The sequence below is a fragment of the Eptatretus burgeri genome, chromosome 7 (assembly GCF_056783735.1).
Source record: "Eptatretus burgeri isolate ZD-2024b chromosome 7, Ebu_testis_v1, whole genome shotgun sequence".
NCBI classification, from domain to species: Eukaryota; Metazoa; Chordata; class Myxini; order Myxiniformes; family Myxinidae; genus Eptatretus; species Eptatretus burgeri.
The window spans coordinates 10,186,290-10,210,566 of NC_140967.1; the positions used below are offsets into that span (position 1 = coordinate 10,186,290).

The 24,277-nt window shown below is 44.3% G+C and overlaps 1 protein-coding gene across 3 annotated transcripts in view; it reads right to left on the minus strand.

Annotated features, from left to right (window-relative positions):
- Nucleotides 1–2,654: 2,654 nt before the first annotated feature.
- Nucleotides 2,655–24,277, minus strand: part of DZANK1 (double zinc ribbon and ankyrin repeat domains 1) — a 38,210-nt gene continuing 16,587 nt past the window's right edge. For 2 of the 3 annotated variants that reach the window (XM_085887406.1, XM_085887408.1), the window contains exons 5-20: nt 24,057–24,118; nt 23,622–23,704; nt 23,268–23,385; nt 23,035–23,148; nt 22,311–22,403; nt 19,743–19,859; nt 19,416–19,574; nt 15,797–15,995; nt 14,642–14,745; nt 13,846–13,938; nt 13,648–13,759; nt 10,755–10,846; nt 9,579–9,659; nt 7,738–7,865; nt 5,668–5,742; nt 2,656–5,291 (exon numbers count right to left, since the gene is read on the minus strand). In XM_085887406.1, the coding sequence (XP_085743532.1) occupies nt 5,135–5,291; nt 5,668–5,742; nt 7,738–7,865; nt 9,579–9,659; nt 10,755–10,846; nt 13,648–13,759; nt 13,846–13,938; nt 14,642–14,745; nt 15,797–15,995; nt 19,416–19,574; nt 19,743–19,859; nt 22,311–22,403; nt 23,035–23,148; nt 23,268–23,385; nt 23,622–23,704; nt 24,057–24,118 (1,787 nt within the window). In that variant the 3' untranslated portion in view covers nt 2,656–5,134. Of the gene's footprint in view, nt 5,292–5,667; nt 5,743–7,737; nt 7,866–9,578; nt 9,660–10,754; nt 10,847–13,647; nt 13,760–13,845; nt 13,939–14,641; nt 14,746–15,796; nt 15,996–19,415; nt 19,575–19,742; nt 19,860–22,310; nt 22,404–23,034; nt 23,149–23,267; nt 23,386–23,621; nt 23,705–24,056; nt 24,119–24,277 lie in introns of all 3 variants that reach the window. The other variant, XM_085887407.1, reaches the window with a different exon arrangement.

Sequence of the window (24,277 nt, forward strand, 5' to 3'; positions counted from 1 at the left end):
CCGGAAGCCCGTACGTTGTAACCCGTAATGGGGAACGCAGCTGAGCTTCCCTTCCCCATCGGCCACACCCACGCAACAACATGTCTTGTCATTGGTTTGGTAAATAAATGGCCATAACTTGGGAAGCACTTGTCCGATTAATATCAAACCTTGAAAAGGCACATCCTCAGGTCCCCAGCAATATACCTGGCAAGTTTCAATTAGATCGGAGCAGCGGTTGTTGAGAAACAGCGGTCACAAACACACACACACACACACACACACACACACACACACACACACACACACACACACACACACACACTGCTGGAATTATAGCTAGACGGAGTTTCTGGCCCTGAACCATATAAATTTGAGCCACTTGCAAGTGCCAGAAAACGGCCTATTTCGTGTACAAGTGGCAGGACTGACTGCCCGGCAGTTCACACTGACAGACTCCACCAGACAGACTGGTTTGTAGATTTTCATTTTCTTGTTCAATGCATAAAATAATGTAAAATTTGATTCGTCTGTGACTTGATATAATAATTTTTAACCCTCGAGTCACTCAAGAGTCAGAAATAGAATGAATCAATAATGGCCCAAAATATTATACACGTAGCCTTGGCGTTGAAGTCTGACAGCTGAGCTTGACCCCAGTGAAAGTGAACAGTTAGAACAAACCCCAACTTTCAAGAGACTGTTGTGGCATATAAATACCAAAATATGTTTAGCCTCATTGGGAAATATTCTACCAGAATAAGAAAAAAAAAGTGGAAAATTGGTCAATTTTTTACAATTGAAATGAAATAGCCCAATTTGCTGATGCTGCTAAAAAAGTAATTTAATCAACAATAAGTTGATTTGTTGAGAAAAAATTTTCATGCTTGTGTTTTTCAGAAAGTTTATTTATGTGCTTTTCCATGTACTCTTTAAGAATACATTTCAAGGTTTTTCTCATTAAACTCAACAATTGATTCTGTGACAGAGCAGTATCTGGAGAACTTGTCAACCAACAACTCGTATTTACAGAGTGGTGATCAGATGTGTTTATGCTTTCGTAATCCTTGGCTGTGAAATGGTCACCACAAATGACAAGTCTATCCAAAGGGTCCTCTTTACCCGTTTTTATTGGGGGAAAATTTGCCAGTTTTGTTTGTACAAATCTTATCTACTGCCGGTGAATGTTTGATTCCTTCGGGAATCGGTGGGAGCAATTACCCGTTTTCCAGCCATTTTCGCAAAACATGACGGCACACGTACGAGGCATGATGTACAAATATCCAAATAACTTTCTTCCACAATAATTCAAAATAAAAAAGGATAATATAGACAGTTGCAAGCTCAAAAAAGCGAAAGAATGGCCCGCTGAACTGGACACTTCTTCAATGAGCGAGTGAGCGTCCGCTTTGTTTTGGAGAATGTGACGTCACCATTCATATATGGCATGCGGCTGTTTTTTTTCAACAGCCCCGAGAAATAACAACTTCGGAGTTAAATTTCATTAATTTTCCCAATAGTTAGGCAACCACAATAGTTTGCATTGAGCTATTTAATGCACATATAATCATATTGATAAATTTTCAGAACACGTTTGGTGACCTGCAGCCTGCTCTTTAAAACCGCTCGGCTTCACATACGGAACGAGCACGCTTAAGCGGCTCGTTCCCGTACGAGTCCCATCGAGGTATAAACTCTCGGTATTTTTGTCCGCGCGAATAGTTAGGTATCTCGACAATTCGGCAATTAACCCTGTAGCGCGTGGACAGAATAATTGACAAGTTTCTTCTTCTTCTTCTTTCGGCTGCTCCCATTAGGGGTCGCCACAGCGGATCATCCGTATGATCCGCATAGTGATTTGGCACATGTTTTATGCCGGATGCCCTTCCTGACGCAACCCTGGTCGCCTCTTACGACACAGGGATATGGTACACCTATATTTTAACCGGGGTATACACCGGCCCAATATACTGGTACTCATTTCGCCGACCTCGGAAGGATGACAGGCTGAGTCAACCCCCTGGTGTATTAATTCAGTGGCCCAACGGGGCTTGAACTCAGGATCTTTTGAATCCCAAGCCGCTGCCCTAACCACTGCGCCAACACCAGGCTCCGAATAATTGACAAGTTTATGGTGCGTTAAAAGGCACCCGTAGCTGGTTTTCGGGGTTGTCCAGAAAGCTACGACTGGATTCCGGCCTTCGGTGGGCGCGCGATACTATATATATATATATATATATATATATATATATATATATATATATATATATATATATATATATATATATATATATATATATATATATATATATATATATATATATATATATATATATATATATATATATATATATATATATATATATGTTATCCCTGTGTCGTAAGAGGCGACCAGGGTTGCGTCAGGAAGGGCATCCGGTGTAAAACATGTGCCAAATCACTATGCGGATCATACGGATGATCCGCTGTGGCGACTCCTAACGGGAGCAGCTGAAAGTAGACGAAAAAGAAGAGTGTATATATATATATATATATATATATATATATATATATATATATATATATATATATATATATATACATACATACATACATACATACATATATATATATATATATATATATATATATATATATATATATATATATATATATATACACACATACATACATATACAGTTTTTGGCCCTATCTATCATTTTAGAAATTCGGCCTGTGTTGAACTTTTGAAATTATTATTATTCTTGCATATGGCAGCTGAGCTGCCAGGGTAGCTTTCATTTTATGGAAGTGTGACTATGTCGCTGATGCAGTGCCCCTCTACCAGTACACACTGGTACTCATTTCGCCGACCTCTGAATGATGACAGGCTGAGTCAACCCCCTGGTGTATTCATTCAGCGGCCAACAGTGCTTGGCCTCAGGACCCCAAGGATCCCAAGCTGCCACTCTCATCACTGAGCCAATACCAGGCAACTTTTGAACTTAAAATTATTTGGTAGTTCAATTCATTGATGTGACATGCAAATACTGTTCAAATTTCAAGTCAATGGGATGAAAATTGAGGATTTTAGAAAATTTGGCGCAAGTTGGTCTTTTGACCTATTTTGACTGATGTTTACCTCAAAATGAATAGGTGGTTGAATTCAGTGGCCTGTCATGCAAATGCTCTTGAAATTTCAAGTTAATTAGATTAAAGTTGAGAATTTTAGAAATTTGGCCTATGTTGACCTCAAAATGAATAGGTGGTTGAGTTCAGCAACCGCATAATCAAATGGTCTTCAAATTTAAAGTCAATCGGATGAAAATTGACAATTTTGGAAACGATTTTAAAATTTGGCCTATGTTGGGTTGACCTCTGCTGATGTTGACCTTTTGACTGAAGTTAACCTCGAAAGTAATAGGTGGTTGAATTCACTGACCTGATATGCAAATCCTGTTCAAATTTCAAGTTAATCAGATGAAATTTGAGGATTTTAGAAAAACTGGCTCAAATTGGCCTATTGGCCTTCCTCGACCTTTTCGGTTGACCGAATGTTATGAAATTTCAATGCGGGACCGTCGCAGCGTCGGTGACCAGCATCAGCTCCCAGTAATGTTGAAAACAAGCATCCACAGGCTGCACATGAAATGATGAATGCATCAGGATTTCTTCCATTCAAACTCAGACTTAGATTATACCTTGTAACTAAAGAAACATAGAACGTTCTGATTTCAACAGTGGTGACAACCGGATTTTCACAATCCACTGCTCGCCTCCACTCATTTGTTCCTCTTTTTTCCCCCTCCTGTGGAACCAACTTCCACATCCTCTTTAATCTCATTCTTCCCTGCAAGTCTTCAAGCCAGCTGTTCACCACCATCTCAGATCGTCCCTAATGCCTGGTGTTGGCTTAATGGTGAGGGTGATGGGCTAGTGATTCTAGGATCCTGAGTTCAAATCCCACTCGGCTGTTGAATTAATACCAGGTGGGGTTGACTCTGCCTGTCATCCTTCCGAGGTTGGCAAAATGAGTGCCAGCTTGCTGGTATACTGTGTCGGAGTAGCGACCTGTCCAGGATTGTGTCCAACAGCCAGGGAGACTGCTTAGACGGCACCAACGCTCTGCACAGAGTATGGACCCGATGGATGGATGGATGGATGGATGGATCTTTCCCGCCCCCAATCCCACTTTCTTCCAAATTTTCAGTTTCCTTCATTCCTCCTGATGACTCCATCTTTGCCCTTTACTTCTTTGGGTTCCTTCTTGCTCTTCCATTTGATTCTGTATCCACCTTGTCCACCCCATGTGTCCTCCCCTTCCCCTCAGTCCTCCCCACACCCATTATTTGTTCAAGTCTCCCTCTATTTTGTCCTTCAACCCTGCTGTTGGTGTTTCCCCCTCTCTCTGCTGTTGCATCCTGATCCTTTCTGTGTTCCAGCTGTTCCACGAGCCTCGACTATATAAAAAAAGCATTGGTCATGTGATGTAAAATGGATACCCCCTATTAAACACGTCTTTGGCAATTTGGATTCTGTTCAATAGCTTCCAGTATTTATAGTAACTTTATTGGTGGGAAGAATTTCCATGAACTTTCACGGTACGTTCCTTTAAAATGTTGGTAAATTGCAATGCATTACGTGTTCTGCGTCAGTTGGCCGAGGGTGTAATCGGAACTGCGGAGGTGAACTTAGTAAACCTGTCAAGAGGGTCACACATTGTGATGGGAATTGATACTCATACTTTGATGGTGAAGGGAAAAAAAGAAAGCATTTCAAATATGGATGTCGAAGAGGTATCAGGAAATTCACAACAAACCTACAACTGGAATCTATCCAAGGTTCATTGACAATTCATAAAATAGCTCTTGGAGTAACACCTGAGAATGTTCTTCAGCTTAATCTTGAAAACATCACAGGCTGGTTCTTGAAACCAACAAAAACTGAATATGGATACTTTCGGCCCTGTGAAGACCTCATTCTCCCTTTTGATATGTACCGATGGAGATCGATCAGTCTCAGAAGCTACCTGTTTGAAGGTTTATTTTAATGCCGAGGATCCTCTCACAGTCCAACTCATTATTTGTCTCTTCGGATGGTGATGCACAACCAAACAATCACCAAGAAGCCAAAGTGCTTCGGAAAATCCTCGCACGGGTCAGGAAATGGTTATGGTCTACTTTATGGTTCCGCCGGGTCGACGAAGCTTGTCCAGCAGTCCCTGGCCCATGCGGCTGGCAAGCAGAGTGATAAGGGGCTCGTGTTCCTTCTTAACAGCAATATCATATGGTGTGAGGCTGTGGCTGTTAATTTGCCACACGTCCGCCTGGCACCTGCAATGCATAAAACATGCGCGCACGGCGGACAGACAACCAACTCTAGTAATTCACTCCTACTGTATTAAATAAGGTGTGTGTGTGTGTGTGTGTGTGTGTGTGTGTGTGTGTGTGTGTGTGTGTGTGTGTGTGTGTGTGTGTGTGTGTGTGTGTGTGTGTCTGAAAATCAAAGCAAAAAAGCTGATCTCCATCAAATTTTGCATACGTGTTGGGTCAGGTACCCAGTACCCAGGGTCAGGTCATGGGTACAGCTCTGCCCCCCCTCCCTGTTCCCCTCACCCCCCAATGAAATGTCGGGCTAACTACTAATGGTTTCAACGGTTTTTGGAAATGAGCAGACCACGTGATTCAGCTTGGTGATCCTGATACACACCTGAGTAAGGCTTCAGCGCAGAGAAGGCCCCTGGCACCCATCTCCACAGCCCTGTGCAAAGCACTGTTGTTGTGCCTGAAAGTGCACACGATTAATGGTGAATTTACCATTCAGTCTAATAAAAGGAATGATTTTAGTGCATCATGAACATTTTCGTCCTGTACAGCTGCCAGGGTTCATCGAAGAGCTAAAATTACATATCAAAAAGCGCTCTAGGAAGTCATTTGAGAGTGTTTTCTTTAATGATCAAATGTCCCATGCACACATCACTACAATGGAGCTGAGAACGAGAAGAAAAAGAGGAAGATCATTCTTCATCAATGATCTTTCTGATTCCCTGGAAACTCCTGTATAGAACATTATAAGGAAAAATAACATCATAAAACCTCCAATGGATGAATAGGAGATCAGGGTCGGCTCCCTTGACGTATCTTGAGCTCTCAATACAGTTCGGCATCTCGCCTTGCTCTCCAAACTCTCTTCTTGTGGCATCAAAGGCCAACTCCACACATGGCTGACTGACTTCCTCCACTCTCGACTCTCGTATCCAAAGTGTGGCTCAACGGAATCCTTTCATATCCTCTTCCTGTTAAAGCTGGAGTTTCCCAAAGCAGTGTTCTGGGCCCAGTCCTATTCCCAATTCTAATCTTCATCAACAATCACTCTGACTTTGGAGAATCCTCCATCTCTTTGCTGATGATTCCACCCTTTGCCGTATCATTTCTCATCCTTCAGACAGGTAGGCAGCAGCCTTTTCCCTCACTGCAGACCTTGATAAAATAAGGAATTGGTTCAACACTTGGTATTTGTCTTTCAACCCTGACGGATCGCACACACTCACCCTGGCTCTCCGAAAGGACTATCTGGCGAACCCTCCTATCCACATCCGAAACAAACCACTTAAAGACTCAAAGTCAAAGTTACTCAAACTTTTGGGCCTCACCATCAGCCATGATCTTTCTTTGGCAGATCACATTTCCAATATGGCCTCCAAAACCAGCAACTGACTGAGCATTTTTCATCATGAAAAGTCTTTCCTTGGCCAATCTGAACTTTTGACAACCGACAAGACTTTAATTCACAGCTTGATCGAGTACTACTCTCCCCTTTGGGATGGAGCTCCTGCCTCACACCTTTCCCTTCTTGATGCCGTGGAAAGCAAGGCCCTCGTAATCATGGGAATCTCCCACGATGGATTTGAGTGTCTAGACCTGTTACTTTCACATCTCAGACAGGTTGGTCTCCTCTCTGTATCCTACCGCTGCCTTTATGGTCTTGCACACTCTGCCCTCTCTTGGCTCTGTCCCTCCCAGGTTTCTGCAGTGTGCACATGGTCTGATGGCAACCATCTTCTTGTTAATCTCCCAAAATCCAGGCTCACTGCTCAAAAAAAATCACTCAAAAATCCTCCATACATTTGGTCCTCTTCTCTCACCTGTGGAACAACTTCCTCAATCTATTCCATCCCATTCTTCCCTCCAGAGCGAAAAGTCAGCTGTTCACCACAACCTCAGGTCATCCCCCAATCATTCTCATTCTCTCTTCTACCCCCAAGTGACCCCATTCTCAAGCTCTCTCTCCTTTTCCAGGTTAGTGTGATTTTTCCCACCTCTCGCTCACCTCTTTTTGTTTGTTGGTTCGTTTGTTCCTTTTCTGTTTCATCCCCATTTAACTCTTCTTGTTCTTGCTGTAATTCAAACAGCCTGTATGCAGCTTGTTCACCACCATGTTCCTTCTCCATCTCACCCTCTCACTCTCACTTCTACTCTGCTGTTGGTGTTTTCCCCCTTGCCATTTTCTTCCATTCCATTCTGCTCTAGTTCTTCCATGAGCCTCGACCATGGACACTAAACGAAGTCTCTGTACAATACCATCTGCTGCAGGTGTGATGTGGTGGTCCATGGTGGTAGCTTCCAAGGTGGGTGGAGTACTCTTCACTTTGGCCAAATTGAGCTCATCTGTTTGAGATGTTTGGAGACTTTGTTGGAGTTACAGCTTGAAACACCATAAAATGTCTCGGGTAAACTGTTCTTTTGCGTCATGGGATCGAGGTCCGTTTGAGGAGCTTACGGGCCAGCTTGGCGGTCGACATGTGCTCCCCACTGCACCAGGATGATCACAGCTTCAGGGTGACCACCACGCACAGCCACACTCAGGGCTGGACGTCCCTCACTGTCCACACAATTGGGGTTTGCTCCCTGTTGGGTTAAGGAAGAGGAACGTTGTGCTTCGTAAGTCCAAGATGATGAATTAATGTTTTGTGTGCTTGACAAATTTGATGTTTAAGAAAAAGTTGGTACTTTAAAGATTAAAATTGAAAGACAACAACACCTGAGCCAACCTTCTAATCACAAGTGTGTATTTACTTCCCTGTTCCTCAATTTTTCTACTCAGTGAATCGGAAGTCATTACCGGTGGACGGAGGTTATGATTTCACTCCTGTCTGCCTGTTTGTGTGTTTGTCTGTGAGGAGGGTATCTCAAAAAAGTTGTGGATGGATTCGGACTAAATTTGTTGGACAGGTTGGGTATGTGACAAGGACGAATTGATAAAGATTTTGGTGAAGATTCAGATCCGGATACATGAATTTTTTTCAATGATTCTTCACTATTGAGAGATAGGGCCCAAAACGATATACAGCACGATATCTCTATGACAAAACGAGGTGGATGGGTTCGTTAAATGACAAGAACAAGCCGATTCGATTTTGGTTCATGTCCGGAACCAAATCCGGCCTTTCAGTGGATACAAAACGTAAACTGTTCAACCTGGCGTAGGTATGCACTCTACCGAGTGCCGATCTAATTACAGTTGTGTTCTATGACGACACAAAGGTACTGCCACTGATGCTTCGTGCAAGTCATCATGGAATGCTCCACAATTTATCTCGGAAGGTTGTTTTGGTACAAACACCAAAAACCAAGATGTTTACACAACAGATTTTATCAACAGAACGTTTACAAAGACATCCGAACCACTGTGGGAAGCAAAGTGAAGGCCGATACTTTGGGCGTTTGCCCCTCTCGGTTTTGTTTTTTTTTCTCTCCAGCAATGGACTAATGCTTCACTTTGCTTCCCACAGCGATTAGAAGACCCTTGTCAACAATTTATGACATCTATTGTCCGAATTGTTCATCGACATCGACTGACACGAGCTTTGACAAAGCTCGTATTCCCAAGATGCTTCCAGTAATGTGGTCCTCAGTCTTTCAACTTGCACGACTTTCCTCGTCACAAGACTCTGGCATCAAATCTGTCATTAGGATGAAGTTGGTTGGAAGCACCGGTTTTCCTCAGTGTTCTGCCAAAGGGCAGGTTCCGTGCTGCAACGTATTCTCATGGCAAGGATGACACTGTGTGGTTTTGGGACGCTTTCATAACAGGAATTAGCAATTTTTTTTGGGGGGAAGTGATGCTTCCAGCAATCAGCGACTCATTAACATCGACCAAAAGCAGCCGATGCTGGCAGATGGCTCTCCATGCGGATTAATGCTCTGTCCTACAGATGGCATACATTGATGCAATGCCCTCCCTCTAAAACACCTGGGTGGCAGTTTATGGTCCAGTTGGGAATCAAAGCCCAGGCTAGACAGCTCAAAGATCGAGTATAATTGATCCGTCCTGCGAGACCAATTGGAGCCACACAAACATCAAATGGGACTGAGAATGCCTGTGTTGTCCTTGCTGAAAGAATAGGCCCCACTTGGTAGTTGTAGTTAAGAGGAAGGGTGCACACATGCATGCAGTTTAACAGTAGGCATGGAATTAAACTTGGAACTTTTATCCACTAAAACACGAATAAGAATCTTTGCGTATATGGCCATGTTATAGCTGTCGGTGTTGCTGTTGCTGTGAGGTAAGTCAATCTTATAGGCCAAAGAAAGAGTGTGTCGAGCTAAGAGCGTCCTCACATCATCCATGAGCTTCTGCAGGGTGTCCGCCCGACCTTTTCCATCTGCGCCCAGCTCCTGTAACAGCAGCCGATCTATTGTCTGTGAAAGGACAGCCATTACAGACAAGACAGTTATACATGATTTTTCAATGTCTGTCCACGTGGAGTCTATTTGGGTTGTAATGTTCTACAACCACGTCGTGGAGCCACAGTTAGAATGATCAAATTGTACTCGTGTGGATGAAGTTTATCACAAATCAAATGTAATGGCCCTCTCCACTCTCCAACTGATGAAATGTCATAATAAGGAACAAAATGAAGATTTGGCAAGTCAAAAGGGCCATATCTTTAAATCCAGAAAAAGGTCAATCATTTTGGACCATGTGGGAATATCGCTGGACCGGACAGGCCCATAAGACTGATCAGGAAGCGAGGATGGTGTTGTCCTTATTACACTTGTAAACTGCACAAGAAGAGACCAGCAAATCTGACCGAAACCACCGTCCTCAAAAACAATGTCTACCACCTGATGAAGTCCAAAAAGTGGAAGGTTTTGCTTCACGCATCAGATCTTGGTCTATGTGAGATCCACTGTGAATAACACTGAAGAATATCTTTTGTACTGACTGATGAGCTCAGCAGAGAAATGCAGAGGGAACATTTTGGAGTGAAAGACATTATCGATATTCTGATGGACAAATTTATCGAGTGTATCAATGGAAGGGTTGAGCCTGGTGTTGGCTTAGTGGTTAGGGTGGCGGCTTGGGATCCCAGTGTCCTGAGTTCAAGCCCCGTTGGCTGCTGAATTAACACCAGGGGGTTGACTCAGCCTGTCATCCTTCCGAGGTCGGCAAAATGAGTACCAGTGTACTGGTCCCGGTGTATGCCCCGGTTAGAATAGGTGTACCATATCCCTGTGTGTCGTAAGAGGCGACCAAGGTTGGCGTCAGGAAGGGCATCCGGCCATAAAACATTGCCTCAAGAAAAAGCCAAACCCCTGCACAGCAGGGAAAAATGGCTGTAAAAACGGTCATTCATCAATGGAAGGGTTGTTGAAGGATTGTGTATTTTATTTAGCGGACATGCTCAATCGAACGGTGCAGAGGGGAATCAATTCTGCTTTATCAGTTCCTGGAATAAAACACCATCACTCGCACAAGCCATCACAAGGATGGTGAGCAGAGACCATACTCACCGATGGGTGTCCTGCGTTCAGTGCTTTCTGCCTTTTCTTCGGACTTTTTCTTCCTCCAGCCGTTGAGTTCAGCGAGCTGCAGATGTCGCTGGCTGGAAGTGGCGTAAAGGGACCATTAGATCACTGGGACGAAGTGATGTGCTTTGCTTGATAAGAAGGGGAATTTTTTGCGAAGTTGCAAGGATCAGTTGATACAAATGATAGATAAGGAAATTGAATCAGTTAGTAACCGATCACAGACCGACTGCCTGAGATCACAGACAGCGATAGAGGGTGCTGTGGCAGCAAAAGGGTGCTGTGTCATATCTTTGTGCCCATAGTGAATGTACAGTGCCTTCAGAAAGTGTTTACACCCCTCGACTTTTATCACTTTTTGTTGTGTTCCATCCTGAATTTAAAATGGTTAAATTTTAAAAAATAATTTGTCACCGATCTACACAAAATACCCCATAATGACAAAGTGAAAACGTGTTTTTAGAAATTTTTACAAATTAATTTAAAATGAAAACCTGAAATGTTTTACATCAATAAGTATTCAACCCCCCTGAGTCAATACTTTGTAGAAGTGCCTTTGGTAGTGATTACAGCTTCGAGTCTTTGTGGGTATGTCTGTATCAGCTTTACATATCTGGATTTGGGGATTATCTCCCATTCTTCCTTGCAGATTTGCTGAAGCTCCATCAAGTTGGATGGGAAGCGAGAGTGAACAGCAGTCTTCAAGTCTTTCCACAGATTCTCAATGGTATTCAAGTCTGGGCTTTGGCTGGGCCTCTCAAGGACTTTCACGTTCTTGTTCTGAAGCCGTTCCAGTGTTGCTTTGGTTATATGTTTGCGGTCATTGTCCTGTTGGAATGTAAATCTTCGCCGCAGTCTAAGGTCTTTTGCACTCTGAAGCAGGTTCTCCTCGAGGGTTTTCCTGTATTTGGTTCCATTCATTGTTCCCTCAGTCCTTACAAGTCTCCCAGTCTCTGCCACTGAAAAGCATCCCCATAGCATGATGCTACCACCATGCTTCACGGTAGTGATGGTGTTAGATGGGTGATGAGCTGTGTTCGTTTTCCAGCAGATGTATCGTTTGCATTTAGGCCAAAGAGTTCAAATTTTGTCTCATCAGACCACAGAATATTTTATCTCATGCTCTCGGAGTCTTTCACGTACCCTGTTTGCGAACTCCAGGTGTGTTGTCGTGTGCTGTCATGTGCCTTATTCTCAGGAATGACTTCCGTCTGGGCACTCTCCCAGAAAGCCGAGATTTGTGAAGTGCTGTAGAGATTGGTATCCTTCCGGCAGGTTCTCCCATCTCAGCCAAAGAACTCTGTAGTTCTGTCAGAGTGGTCATTGTGTTCTTGGTCACCTCCCCGACTAAGGTCCTTCTTGCCCGGTTGCTCAGGTTGGTCGGACGGCCAGCTTTAGGAAGAGTCTGTGTAGTTTCATACTCTTTCCATTTCCTAATGATGGAGCTCACTGTACTCTTGAGGAACTTTCAACACTCTATAAATTGTTTTATCCCCTTCTCCAGATCCATACCTTCTCACAATTCTATCATGGAGTTCTAAGAACAGTTTCCTGGACTTCATGGTAGAGTATCTGCTTCGACATGCACCGTCAACTGTGGGACCTTATATAAAAAGGTGTGTTTCTTTCTAAATCATGTCCAAACAATTTAATTGGCCACAGATGGACTCCAATCAAGTTGTAGAGACATCATAAGGATGATCAAAGGAAATTGGATGTACCGAGCTCAATTTGGAGGTCATAGCAAAGGGGTCGAATACATACTTATTGACGCAAGTCATTTCAGCTTTTCATTTTTAATTAATTTGGAAAATTTTCTCAAAACATGTTTTCACTTTGTCATTTTGTGGTGTTTTGTGCAGATACATCCATCCATCGGGACCATACTCTGTGCAGAGCGTCGGTGCTGCCGAAGCAGTCTCCTGGGCTATTGGACCCAATCCTGGATGGATCGCCACTCCGATGCAGGACACTTAAATGGCTCAATCATCCCAGTAAGCTGGTACTCATTTTGCCGACCCCAGAAGGATGACAGGCTGAGAGAACCCCACCTGGTATGAATTCAATGGCTGAGCAGGATTTGAACTCAGGTATGAATTCAAGCCCACCTCCCTATCCATGAAGCCAACACCAGGCAAATCAGTAGATTACTCAACATCAATGGACCCACGTCCTCAAAGTTATGTCCAGTCAGTTAGTCAACACAGCAATGCAATATCCTTATTCAAACTTATTTTATTATTACCTTTATTTAAAGTATTTCGACATATGAATAACTTTAATTATACATCACTTTATACGATGTTAAGCGGTAAACACTTTACCTTGTAGACACATGTCCATTACACGACACCTCCATCTAACCATAGACCCAAGCTGTCATCAATAACAGATTTTGACATGCTGCACTGTATATTCGCTCTGTGTGAACACTTTCTGAAGGCTCTGTATATTCTCACAGTGAATTATGTGTCCATATAGTGAATGTATGTCTGGTTGTCATGCATTGTGTATCCCAAATGCTGGCGATCTGTCAGGGAAAAACTTTCAGCCAAAGTATGAATGAATGTTGCGCAGCATCAGGTGTCCCTGCTCAGGGTTTGTGATGATAATGATAAAAATGTGGCACACATATTGATGAATCACGCTGCATGTGAACACCAGGATGAGAGTTTATAGCAGGGTCGGGATTCACACACAGGCGAGACAGCTTAGAGGCAAGTGTGCATACCTCCAAGCCATCTTGCTCGCCCAAAGTATGCATGAAGTACCATGTACAACATGCAGTAGTGTGTGGCGTATTGTTCTAGATTACAGCATGCATGATGTGGCAAATATGACTGGAGGAGTGGGTGAGAAGGAGGGGTGTCAGAGATACCCAGACTATTGTGCAGAATTTGCTGCTGATGCTTGCCGTTCCCACCACCGTCCATCACGCTACTTAATGTCACATTTGGTGACTGGGCTTGGGGCTTGGGATCTTCTCTCACCTGCAAGCCACAGCACTTTATGGACTGGCATGGAAGTCACACATAAAGCAATGCCATGTTACAAGCGGTGTGTAATCACTCCTTACATCACAAGGGATTCTTCCTTTGTCCTGTTGATGAGAAAATGTCAACTTCAAGGTCACTTCAATATCGTCTACTTGAAGTGCTCCCGACACCATCTGCAGCAGTTTCGATGTGAGAGGTTACAGCACGATCGGGTACATGTCACTGTGATCAGCATTATCTGATCTATTCATCACACACTCCTGAATGCACATACTTAGATGATAGCAACCAAGGACTAGTATATCACTATATCCTTCAAATTAAGGCAAGGATACAAGTGTTTAAAAGGGATTGTCTCAAATGTAAGGTAGTTGTCATCAAGCTTCATACCAACTCAAATCGCATGAGCCATGAGGGCTCATCAAACCGAGACAAAACGTTCCTCAACGTTGAGGTCCCAGACTCAATGGTGGTAGACCGTCTAATCTGAGTCTGGGGGGTCAGCAGTTCGAATACCGGCCGAATCATCCCAAATCCTTTAAAAATGCTACTTCCTTGCTTGACTCTCAGCATTTAAAAAGGATAGAGCACGGACAAACAACAATAGGCTGGCAACCATCGTGCAAGCTTGTTGGTCCTAATGGCCTCCTGCATTGAAGTTCCTTGTAGGGAACTCGTATTATACGAGGTCAACAATGGACAACTCCTCCATTCATTAATTAGCCCCTTGCTTGGGTTATTAAGGGGTGACAGAACAAATGTTTTGTTGTTTTAATCATGGTTCCAGAAACACTCTCCCTGGTCATTAGAGAAGAAAGACTATTTCACAAGCAGAGTCCTCATCTCCATGCCCGAGTCCTGACGATGGATTCCCACCTTGCCCATGCATGGCTCAGCAAAAAGAGCGCGGAACTCTGGATTGTTCTGGGTGAAACAGCGCAGGTGAGCACAAACGTGGTCCAGCTGACTTCGCCAGTAACCTGAACAAGCGGTCAAGGTGCAAAGGGAGTAAAGGATGCAAGTCGGCTTTGGGAGCACAGTATAGGATGGTGCAAGTTAAAGAGAGAGAGAGAGAGAGAGAGAGAGAGAGAGAGAGAGAGAGAGAGAGAGAGAGAGAGAGAGAGAGAGAGAGAGAGAGAGAGAGAGAGAGAGAGAGAGAGAGAGAGGGTGAGGACGAGAGAGAGAGAGAGAGAGAGAGAGAGAGAGAGAGAGAGAGAGAGAGAGAGAGAGAGAGGGGTGAGGACGAGAGAGAGAGAGAGAGAGAGAGAGAGAGAGAGGGGGTGAGGACGAGAGAGAGAGAGAGAGAGAAAGAGAAAGAGAAAGAGAAAGAGAAAGAGAAAGAGAAAGAGAAAGAGAAAGAGAAAGAGAAAGAGAAAGAGAAAGAGAAAGAGAGAGAGAGAGAGAGAGAGAGAGAGAGAGAGAGAGAGAGAGAGAGAGAGAGAGAGAGAGAGAGAGAGAGAGAGAGAGAGAGAGAGAGAGAGAGAGAGAGAGAGAGAGAGAGAGAGAGAGAGAGTAAATGTGCAAGGTAGGTTACAAAGAAGAACTTGGCTGGATGTACATGATGATAGGGAAAACTAGATTTTGAAAACCTGAAGTACAACAAAGAACAAACTGTGCTCGCCATCGTTGAGCTGGTATGGCCGTAAAAGCTCTCATATCCGTGACTGCAGTTCTACCTATCCTAAAGGGTGGAGTCAACAGCGGAATCTTTGTCAGCCAAACATCTTAGATGCGAAAGACCAATGGGTCACTCCCGGGAGATCGATTGGCTATCTTTGTGCCGCGGGCCTGTTCGAGCAGAACTGACCAGGGGCTAATCAACAGCAACTATTTTGTCAGCCTGCAGCTGGAGGGTTTAAATTTAAACCAGGTCTGGAGGTTCTTATGAAAAACTACCCGGACAATGAAAATATAAAGTGTGCACTTCTACTCGTATCAAGGAAAATTTAATATCCACATTCAAATGTGCATTGATTAATAACCTGGTTCAGGATGGTTAGCTGTGCACGGTGCTGAGGGTTCTGTACGCACCGCGACCAGGGCTCGAAGCCGAGAGTGGTGGTCGCCGGTCACTCGTCTTTTCTTGTCGTTTGTGTTGGGCAGTGGACATATCGTTCTTGTAGAATAGGCCCTTAGTTTGTGTACCCTGCTCCTTGGTAGAGATATCCTGAGCTGCCACCACAGGGGGAACCAGCAGCAGAGGTTCCCACTTGGCAAGTTCTGTGTTGCCCTGTGCAGGGGAATTTTCATGAAAAGGAGACATTCAGTCCTTGTTTGCATCTTCTACGTTTTTTCTAAAAAGGCAAATTGTACCGCCAGGCCTGCGGTGCTTCTCTATCCCAACACTATAATGTTCACCGATTCATATCGACTGTGACAACAAAATCCAAGAAAATGTTCCATCCACCGCAACAGTGCACAGCAGAGCGTGTAACGATTTACTAAGACATAGTCACACAACTTACAACGCCTGCCCACAAAATTAATTGGATTTGATCTAGCAGCTAGAAATTTTTTTTTTTTAATCTGTTTGGGTGCATCCCTCACCCCCACATCCCTCACCAACCATCCTCACCCCTTCCCTACATCAACAGAGCACGAGCTCCGATTTCAAGTGCCATTGTGGCTTTTGTGTCCTCTAAACAATCTCCAAACTCTTTTGTGAGCCTCGGTCATTGTGGGAAAACAATTTGATAACTGATGTTAATTAATTAACAGATTTTGTTGGCGCGTTTCATGTTTCCATTTAAATCCACGGTTCATGATGCTGGGATCCCAGGTTCACATCACTGTGTTGACTTGTCTCCCATCTCCGATAATGTCCTTGGCCAATCCATGTAAAAAGTCTCCATGTCTTTGTCCTGCCTGTGATAGATCTAAAAGCTCCACTTTGTGCTTTATATCTGTTAAAAAAATATAAACACTAACAACTTTGAGAACTATCTCATGAAAAATGACTTTTTTTTTATTCCTGGTTCCTGAAAACACCCTCTACCCATGCCTGTAGAAACTGATATTTTGGAATGCCGGTCGCATTTTCCATCCGATCATCATGGAATTTTGTATGAAGTCAGCTTTTACCAGTGCACACACAATCAACTTGGTTGTGGGATGGCTTCAAAGGCCATAAAATACAAGTTGATGAGTCATTATTTCGTGTTGGGCAAGGAGGTGCACAGAGCACATCTACACTTGCCACGAGAGATGGTTCGAGCCCAAACCGACAGAAAGAAAAACGGGAAAAGGCAGGAATCGCGAATCGAATTCCCACAATTTTCCAGGAATCCCCAAGAAAAAACATGTACTGGGAAGAAACACGAGCTTGGAATCTATTTGTTTGAAAGCTTTTAAGCTTGTATTGCATCATCTCTGATCTCCACGATGCACGGCGTGTCAGCGGTGGGGCACAATTGCTGCCGGCGTGGCACGATAGACAACATAGAAGCTAATGAGCTCTAAGATATTATCTTTAACTTTGTGTTGCCTGGAACTTTCGGTAGAGTCCTTCTTCATCTCATTCGCATTTCATCTCACGGCTCCCGAGACATATCTCAAGCTTTCAATAAAGTTTGGCATCCCGCCAAGCAACCTCTCTTCCTATGTATGACATCCAAGGCCAACTACACACATGGCTTACTGATTTCCTCTACTCTCGTAGCCATTTTGTGGCTCTAAACAGAATATTTTCATCTCCTCTCCCCATCAAGGTTTGGCCTGGAGTGGCCCAATGCAGTGTTCTGAGGCTGGTCCTAGTCCTAATCTTCATCACCAATCACTCTGACTCTGGAAAATCATCTGTCTCTTTGCTGATGACAAAATAGAGGAGGACGTGGAGAAACAAGGGATGTGGGGAAGAATGAGGGTGAGGGCATGACACAGGGGGTCAAAAAGATGGATACAGCTACACACTCTGAGAAAGAAAAAACTGGAAATTTGGAAAGAAGTGGGCTTGGGGAAGGATAACAGGGGTATAAAAGATCATCTGAGATGGTGGTGAGTAAGAAATCGCCATCGAATGTTGAAAGGTGAACTGCACACTCATCCTGAAACACATCCAGCTTGTCCAGTCCAATGTAATGTAGTCACATCTAGTGTATTCCTAGTGTAGATCTGTCAAGTGCAGTGCTGTCTAGTATGGTCCAATCCAGTGTAGTGCTGTCTAGTATGGTCCAGGCCAGTGTAGTGCTGTCTAGTCCAGTGTATTCCAGTGTAGTGTAGTCCAGTCTAGTCTGGTGTAAAACTGTACAGTGTAGTGCTGTCTCGTGTAATCCAGGCCAGTGTAGTGTAGTCTAGTCTAATGTAGTGTAGTCACATCTAGTGTATTCCTAGTGTAGATCTGTCAAGTACAGTGCTGTCTAGTATGGTCCAGGCCAGTGTAGTGCTGTCTAGTATGGTCCAGGCCAGTGCAGTGCTGTCTAGTATGGTCCAGGCCAGTGTAGTGCTGTCTAGTCCAGTGTATTCCAGTGTAGTGTAGTCCAGTCGAGTCCAGTGTAAAATTGTACAGCTTAGTGCTGTCTCGTGTAATCCAGGCCAGTGTAGTGTAGTCTAGTCTAATGTAGTGTAGTCCAATCCAGTGTGGTGCTGTCCAGTCCAGTGTGCTGTTATCATGTCTAGTCTCATCTTGTCCTACTCCTCGTTGCAGTTTCATATATTTTTTAATCTGAGTATATCCATGAAAAACTCCAACTTTTCAGTTTCAAAATGTTTTTGGAAGATGTGAAAATGTCAATCCATTCCAGAAATATCTCATTTTAAAACACGCCCTGTTCTTTCGCTACACCCTTTATTTATGAGTTAACTGTATAAAATGCATGCATTCTTGCATTGACCAATGAGCATGCGTAATACGAGCTATGGACACAACAAATTTGTCACCTCGTATCATGTTTCTTACCTGTGGGGTTTAGGCTATTTGGCCCACCATACCTGTGCCTGGTATCCATCAATATATTACTAAAACTCTCGTCTTGTATGTATGTATGTTCCCGAAATACAGCCAAAACGGTACATGATAGCGCAAAAATTTTAGGGCCACCTTGCTCATCATTCTCCTTTGGTGTGCAGTATCAAGTTTCGTTCAAATCGGGCAACAGAAAAATAATTAAAAAATCAATTCCCGATTCAGTCAAGTACTCTTCGGGAGTATTTGATCAATGCAAACAACCTCAGCGGTATAGTTCGCTGGAGCTATCTTCTTTTTTCTTGAAATGATTTTTTTCATCAACCGCCGTCACAACGGGAACCCAACGGGTTCACGGGTCGTCTAGTTCTAGTATACCCTATTAACCTAATGTCTATAAATTTACTTTTTTAAATATTGATCCCATTCGTACCATAAACTTAACGTAACCTCTTAAGGTCACATGACACGCGTGGTCATCTTCAGGTCAATTGCATATGACATCTTTAGTCATACGTAATTAACTGAAGAGAGGTGATGGGTAGAGGTCATATTTGTGTCTTTAATAAATAGATGGCTCCAGACAAATTTGAGGAATACTTCACGAATTGCTAACAAACGTGATAATTGTTTAATTAAGAAAGTGCTTTCCATTTTGAGAACAAAGGGAGGTCAAATGGGTCGCTTGCTCAGAGAAGGATCAAAGTGTGTTCACATTGCTTACCGTTCGCACTTCCTCATCATACTGACCTTGCCATCTCTGGAGGTAGTGGTGGTGCTGGAGCAGGTGCCAGGCCTGGCTGGGGGTTTCATGAAAACACCGCAAGAGGCACAGAATTTGCTGTACGGAGGGCTTGACGCACCACACTGGCTGCACGTGACGGAGGTTGGCAGCTTGCTCGGCTGTGGCTTGATGGAAAGGGAAGAGAAGATGGAAGATTTTCATTACAAGCAGAATATATTTGGAGGAAGGGAAAGAGGTGGGGGTTCCTATTTTGCAGATGTCCATCTATTTATCACACAGGCAAAAATAGCAATTTTAAACATCACGCAACACAAAAGACACCTTGTGCATACCTTGGTCCCACACCAGTCACAGAAGAGAGCATCGCTACTGTTGGCCCGGCCACACTGTGAGCAGCCGAGCAAATGGTCAGCCACGCAATGCTTGGGTGTTGGTGGAGTTGCTCCAACCTGTAAGAAGAAAGTCGGTCACACTCTGCTGCCGTGTCAGCACAAGTCACACCACACGAAGGTGTGCAGTCTAGTGGTGGCAAGTGAACTGTATAAAAACAAAAACCACATTCAGGTGTGATTGTGATCACATGTACTGTAGGCAATGGCTCGTGGACTTTATATCTATAGTTGTTCCTCAATAGGTGGTGGTGCTATCGTTTAGTTGATGGTGCTATATAGTTTAGGTATCACTTCAACTCACAGCAACCCCTCAATCAGCGATATCATGGCATTGATGCGTCGTGGTTGGAAAAGGTTAGTAGATATCATTTATTGTTATTATCCAGATGGCAGTGAGATCTTATCTCCTCCATCTCCCTGGTTAATAGTGAAACCTACTTTGCAAGGAGTACAGGGAAGTCTCTTGTAATTGTTACTCTCGCAGGAACTCACGGAACTGCCAGGCAACGTAAAATCTGACTTCAAGTCCTCAACTCTCCCCCCACCCCTCACAAACCCCAAGTCCTCACCTTCACTAAGGCGTTAATCCCCTTCCCATTCCAAGCCTTCAAACCCCTATTCACTCATCGGGGTCGCTGGTGCTCACCTCGGGCTGGTGCTCCTGCCTCTCACCTTTCTCGGCTTCTCGCTGTGGAAACCAAGACATTTAGGATCATTGGTATCTCCCATGATGAAGCTGATTATTTGGGTCTCTCACTCTCACTGCAGGCAGGTCGGTGGTCTTTCTGTCTTCTACCATCTCTTTTCCGGTCTTGCCCCCCCCCCCCACTCTATCTGAGGTATGTCCCTCCCAAATTTCCGCAGGGCGCTCAAGGTCTGTCAGCAACCCCCTTCTGGTAAAACTACCAAAATCAAGAATCACTGCTCTCCTTCACTCTTTCATTCCTCTTTTGTCTTTCATTCCTCCTTTTCCCCGCCTTTGGAACAAACTCCTACACTCTTTTCAATTCCACTCTTCCCTCCAGGTCTTCAAAACAGCTGTTCACCACCATGTCTTATCTTCCCCCATACAAAACCACGATCTTTTCTACCCCCGCTAGGCGCTAATCCACCCCAAACCCACCTCCTTCAAATTCCCTGCTTTCCTTCCTGAAAGTCCCTGTCGTGTAAAGACCTGAAAGTCCCTGTAATGTCCATCTTGTTTACCCTGTGTACCCCACCCCATCCCTCTTCCTTCCACAGATATCCTTATGTCTCTGTTCCACAATGCTTTTTCCTTCCCTCTCCTGCCCCTCTTGTCTCCTGCTCCCCTTGTTGTACGTTCTGTGTGTTAGCTCTCATATGAGCCTCGACAGTGAAAACAAAGATAAAAATACAAAAATATTGAGATCCTTATCTGAAAAATCTGAAACTTCCTCAATCTGATCTATGTATGAGCTGGTGCGAGTGAAGAATTTAATTTATGACGTTCATAACCCATACCAATAAACTATGTGACATAATAGGCTACATGGATGACACAGGTAAATGGGCCATAATCGTGGCGTGTTCAGTTAACGATGGAACTTTTGTTCAGAAGGAGCACGTGGGGCAAGACTATGTGTTCTACGGGTGCTGTTCTGGTTTTCTGTTATTTTAGCTTCGTCATATGAATGTGCCGTCATTTATTTATTGTATAACCATGCTGTGTACTGTATGTTTGTCAACATTATCATTATTAAATAATTTCTTAACAATGTGAGGTTGCCATCTTGATGTCATTCCAGCGGGAAAGTCCACCAGGCATAGCACAACCGTGCTGTTTGAAAGTGACGGGTAGTTTTGCTAACCTATTTCAATGTGCTTTTTAATGTACCCCATTTCGTTCAATCCTGTACTAATGCCGGCAGACGCGATCATCCCCCCTCCCCCCCCCCGCTTCCCCTCAACTCCTCCTCCAAAATGAAAGTCAATCCCCCCCCTTTCCTTTAAAGTCCCACTATCAAGCGCAAGTACAGAACACCCCTTCCCCTTCCCACTTCCCACTTCCCCCTCCTTGCTCCCCCATCCTTTTTGCTTCTACTCACTCCTTGCACCTCTACCTCCAGGAGTGTATAGCGATGTGTGGTGAAGCGTCGCTCCTCTCCCCTCCCCCTCACTCTCTCTTCCTCACTCCCCCTTCCTCGCCCCGCCCCACCCTCCTCACTCCCCCTTCCTCACCCCTCCCACCTTGCTTCCACTTCTCTCCCTTCCTCTCTCTTGCTCCCCTCCCTCCTCTCTCCCCTTCTCTTTACTCCCCCCTCCCCTCCCTCCCCTTCTCTTTACTCTCCCCCCTCCTCTCTCTCTCTCTCTCTCTCTCTCTCTCTCTCTCTCTCTCTCTCTCTCTCTCTCTCTCTCTCTCTCTCTCTCTCTCTCTCTCTCTCTCTCTCTCTCTCTCTCTCTCTCTCTCTCTCTCTCTCTCTCTCTCTCTCTCTTAATATTTGCTAGTTCACAATAAAGAAATTAAAACAGTATAATCGGGTCACTTACAGATGATGTCTCGGGCAGGTGGCTTTCACAGGTAACACAGCACCTGAGGTTAGCTGGGTTCCCAGTCCCACACGTCTTGCAGAACACCTTTTCCTATAATGGTATACACTCATTCACCACCGACATCTATCAATTTAATCGGTTATCCTTATCGCTCGTAACATTGCTGCATGGCCAATTGTGGCCTCAAGGAGATGTTTGGGGACAATTGCGCATTTTTTGAAGAAGCAGGTGAGAGTGCTGTGTAACCTGAACATGCACATCTGGATAGATAACGATTCATCCTGGCCAATTATGATGGCAGAGTGTAGACAACCAACATGTTCGGGACGTGACGGCAAAGCGATATTTTAAGAGTCGAGAGGGGAGTGTGATGCTATGGTTCAGACAGCAGCGTGACCACTCCTTGGCTTTTTCCACAAGATCTTGGCGATTCGTTGTTCACCTTGGCATCTTGGTTTTCTATAGGTTTTCTATTCTCATCGCTTTTCCGAAACCTTGTGAATTCTTGACTTTTTATTGGCTCACCTTGGCATTTATGAAAATGAGGAGTGGTCACACTGTTCAGACATCCGAGGTGATTGACTGTCATTGTAAAGACCTCCATAAAAACCAAAACCTCATCTAAAAATATTGCTCTGCTCGGTTTGCCCCAGGGCGTGCACACCTGTCTGATTCTGTGTTTAATTGTGTGTATGAGATTGCTAACAGAAGAGACACAGACCTTGAGGCGAATGGAAGCCTGTGGCTGCAGCTGTGGTGCTATCGGGGTCTCGCACACCAGACATTCTGGGGTAGTCAACGGGATCAAGGACTTGCATTCCTGACAGATCCCCATCTGCATGCAGCACGGTCCAGGAACAATCTCATGTGAGACTAAAGTGAAAGGCAGCCCACGTCTCGAACACCGCAAGTGGAGAACAGCCGGCAAATCATGACTCTTCCAGGCTTATTCACCTTTCCATTATCTGGGGGAGGTAACCGACGCCGAGGTACTGCGGGCACCAGAGTTCCGCATTCGGTGCAGAATCGGCTGAGTGGGTCTGACGGTCTTGGCGCCAGGCACTTCGGACACCTGTACGCCAACGGTGCATGGTTTATATTTTTGGGTATGTTCATGTGAGAATATGTATTTTACAGTTCATCAGAAGGCTAAAGAGCCAGTCTTATTTTCATGGTTTTCCTTAGGGTCATTCTGCTCACTGTAACTATTCATTTCAACACAAGGCTTCAAACTCATTTTAACAAAGAAGCAGATCCTAAATGTCAGTGGAGATACCTGGGTGGCAGGTGGTGGGCAGAATAACTTACTTGAGAAAATCCAACTCCCTCTGGAGGCGCAAGGTCTGTAAGCTGCTCATAGTCTTGGCTGGAGAGATCTCCAAAAGGGATTTCTGCCGGAGACCAATTTGAATAGTGTACACCGATACGAGTACGTGCAACAAATTATGCTCATTGCACAGGAATGCAACTGAAAGAATGGAATACACTTGCAGACCATGATGCTGACAATATATTACGAGTTCTCTCTATCTTCGACACCGCTGACATAACTGACAACTCTCCAAGCACACCACGATCTATTCAACTGTACAAAGGGACAGAGTGGAAGCTTTCAGTCTCTCCTATGGGTTAACATTGTGCTCAAGGATAAGTAAACACCATCAGATAGAGGATGATGGCACTAAAAGCACCCATCTAGAGTCAGGTTCTTGTGGCCTCTACTTCTTTTAAAAAGGTACAAACCTGAGGCTGAAGAGCAAGGTTCCTCGCAAGAGAGTCCTGCTGAGGTTTGAACATCCACTCATCTAAAAATCCAGGAACACAAGATGAGCGTGGCCTTGCACAACACGTAGCCAGATCTACAGTTCCCACATTCGCATGTTATTTCGTTGTCCCTTACAAATGTGATTTGATAAATTCCATGAGATGTAATGAAAATGTCACAAAAAATAGTCCAAAAATGT